This window comes from Montipora foliosa, chromosome 10 (assembly GCF_036669935.1).
Source record: "Montipora foliosa isolate CH-2021 chromosome 10, ASM3666993v2, whole genome shotgun sequence".
Classification (NCBI taxonomy): domain Eukaryota; kingdom Metazoa; phylum Cnidaria; class Anthozoa; order Scleractinia; family Acroporidae; genus Montipora; species Montipora foliosa.
In genome coordinates this window covers 34,011,214-34,013,713 of record NC_090878.1, presented here as the reverse complement: position 1 = coordinate 34,013,713, position 2,500 = coordinate 34,011,214, and the positions used below count along the sequence as shown (strand labels likewise).

The following is a 2,500-nucleotide window of genomic DNA, read 5'->3' as shown; positions in this document are numbered from 1 at the left end:
ACACTTCGTGAAATCACTGAAGGCCTTAAAGCTTTTTTTTTGTTTGAATATTATCTCAGGAAATTTTCCCTTAGTCATAATTGAGACTAGAGTGCTTACTGTAAAAACAGGAAAAATGACTTCTGCGACGTCATCTCACCTTCGCTGCCATGCAGATGGTTTCCATTTTATTGGTCCACATTTGATGATGACTTTGTCGACTGCCGATGAAAATCCAATGTCATGTTGTATATCCTTCACTCTGCCGTTCACTGCTTCGCAGATAATGATCTAAACATAAAAAATCACTTTTCTCTTAAAGGAGGAAAGCATGAACTAATAGTACTTTGTGGCCCAGTGGTTTCATCAGTGGATTTGCACAGGGTTGCTTTTAGTTGAAATCGATCTCTTTTAACCACCTGGACTTACTGTGGAAGGGAGTTGGAGTTCTCTGTTTCGACTCCGTCACGCGTTTCAAATAACCAACTGATGTCTTCTTCCAGTTGATCATAGAGCTTAAGGAAGGTCAACGTTTACGGATATCGACACGTCGTCTGAAAATCCAGTTTGTTGTTAGCTGTTGTTATTGCAATAATTTCGCAATTATTCAAAGTCGTCAATTGCACAGAGAAAGTATTTACGAACGTGCCAAAAATAAAATTGGTATCACGGTGTAGTTGTTTGGGAGAAAAAATAGCCGTAACCTCAAATTGGGTCATTTCACGTTGCTGTCAGGATCAGAACTGCAAAGAAATGCGTCTAAATGTAAAACGCAACTACAGGGCGTGCAGATCAATTCTCCTTTGCTCATTTTCACCTATTGTTTCCTGTCGTTCTTGTAACTCTCGCCGTCTTTTTTCTTTAGCCGTGTTCCAGCTGGCTCCCAGATAGTAGGGAAAGAGAAGATTTTATTACCTAGAAGTGGCAACACTGGGATGGCGAGGGCGAAGACTGAAGAATGTATGCTCAGCTGAGATATAATTGTATTCGAGTGTTTTGATGATTGACTTTACTGAAACTATTTTACAACATGTACAAGTCCATTGGTTACAGAAATCAAAAGTAAAGAGACTTGGCTAGTTATTTGGTATTGAGGTATAATGAATAGTGTTTCTGAATAACCGTGGCAAACTAAAAGATATTATCACGTTTAATAGTAGACACTTCATGAATTCACTGTAGGCCTTAAACCTCTTTTTGTTTTAATATTATCTCAGGAATTTTCCCTTAGTCATAATTGAGGCTAGAGTGCTTACTGTAAAAACGGGAACAATGACTTGTGCACGCAGTTGTTTTTGTTTTCCCGACTATCTGGGAAGCCTGGAACAGGCTATTTTTCTTGGGCGCCATAATTATTCTAATGATGCCCTTCTGTTCACAGTCTAATGAAGCTCTCCTGTTCACAGCCAGATGAATCTCGATCTTCAAATACCACCACGTACAAATTAATTTTGCCTCCTTACTTAATATACATTAGACTTTGTTATGAAAAATGACATAAGTAACCGCATGATTTTCGAAACCAATCATGTGAACACAAATAAAGTCTTAAAGTTTGGCAATTCAACTGAAGAATGAATCAAGAGCTTCTGCGTTTACAAATATTGATTCTTTACATCACTTAAGCAAAGCTCACTAATGAATATTGAGGCTAATGACTTCAGGATGTTTGAAACCAATCATGTGAAAACGAATGAAACAGTGTTGGAATCTTCAGTGTAAATAAACTGGAGAATTAGATAATGTCCGAGTCAATGAACCACAAACTGATCAAAACTTCGAAAGACCAGCTGTTATGCTAAGCGTTTTCGAATGATCTAAGGGGGAAGTCGTTCGAAGTCTAATATGTAGTCGGAGAACTTATGAATTGCTACGAGTTTGAAATACCATAACCAAGTTGAAAATTTCGCAAAATCATGCGAAAAATTAACGTGATAGCAGCGAATACCGGTTTGAAGAATAAATTCAAACTGAAGAAAACTGATAAACGAATTCATGGCTCTTGGGTTGAAAGTACCGCTGAATTGCTAAGTAAATATGTTATTATTTTTGCATTTGAACAATAGACTTGCTCTTTAAAACACCTGCACAATGAAACAGCGTTCAAACAATGAAATCACGAGAAGAAGTGTCTAATCTATTTGCCTAAAATTGTTGGGTTGTCACTTGAAAACGTAACATTTTCTTTGCCAAGTTTGTGTAAAAATTTGTTTGTCCGTAATGTTTTTGTAAGAGTATCAATGTAAAAATCAATTCACTTATTCATAACGCAAACAACGTACAATTTAAGGCTTAGGTTGTTAGCAACTTAGCATACTTACAACAGGGATAGAGACTAATAAGCCGACGAGCAGAGTTAGCCAGGTTGAAATCGTTTCCTTTTGAAATGGCTTTTGTAAACTTTGGTCATCGCAGAAGAATCCTCGACGGCTTGGGGAGATCGGTATTACGTGAAACAACATATCCGAAATCCCAAGCAATATGAAACAAACAATATCCAGTATTATATGCCATGGTATTT

The 2,500-nt window shown here is 37.2% G+C and overlaps 1 protein-coding gene and 1 long non-coding RNA gene across 2 annotated transcripts in view; one reads left to right on the top strand and one right to left on the bottom strand.

Moving 5' to 3' along the window:
* LOC137973111 (uncharacterized) overlaps positions 1-1,067 on the top strand; it is a 1,302-nt gene extending 235 nt beyond the window's left edge. Inside the window, exon 2 of the long non-coding RNA XR_011117170.1 lies at positions 845-1,067. This is a non-coding gene — a long non-coding RNA (uncharacterized lncRNA). The remainder of the gene's footprint in view (positions 1-844) is intronic.
* LOC137973110 (phospholipid phosphatase 1-like) overlaps positions 1-2,500 on the bottom strand; it is an 11,907-nt gene that overhangs the window by 9,279 nt on the left and 128 nt on the right. The window contains exons 1-2 of the mRNA XM_068819850.1: positions 2,301-2,500; positions 140-270 (exon numbers count right to left, since the gene is read on the bottom strand). The exon at positions 2,301-2,500 is cut by the window's right edge and continues 128 nt beyond it. Coding sequence (XP_068675951.1) covers positions 140-270; positions 2,301-2,500 — 331 coding nt within the window. The remainder of the gene's footprint in view (positions 1-139; positions 271-2,300) is intronic.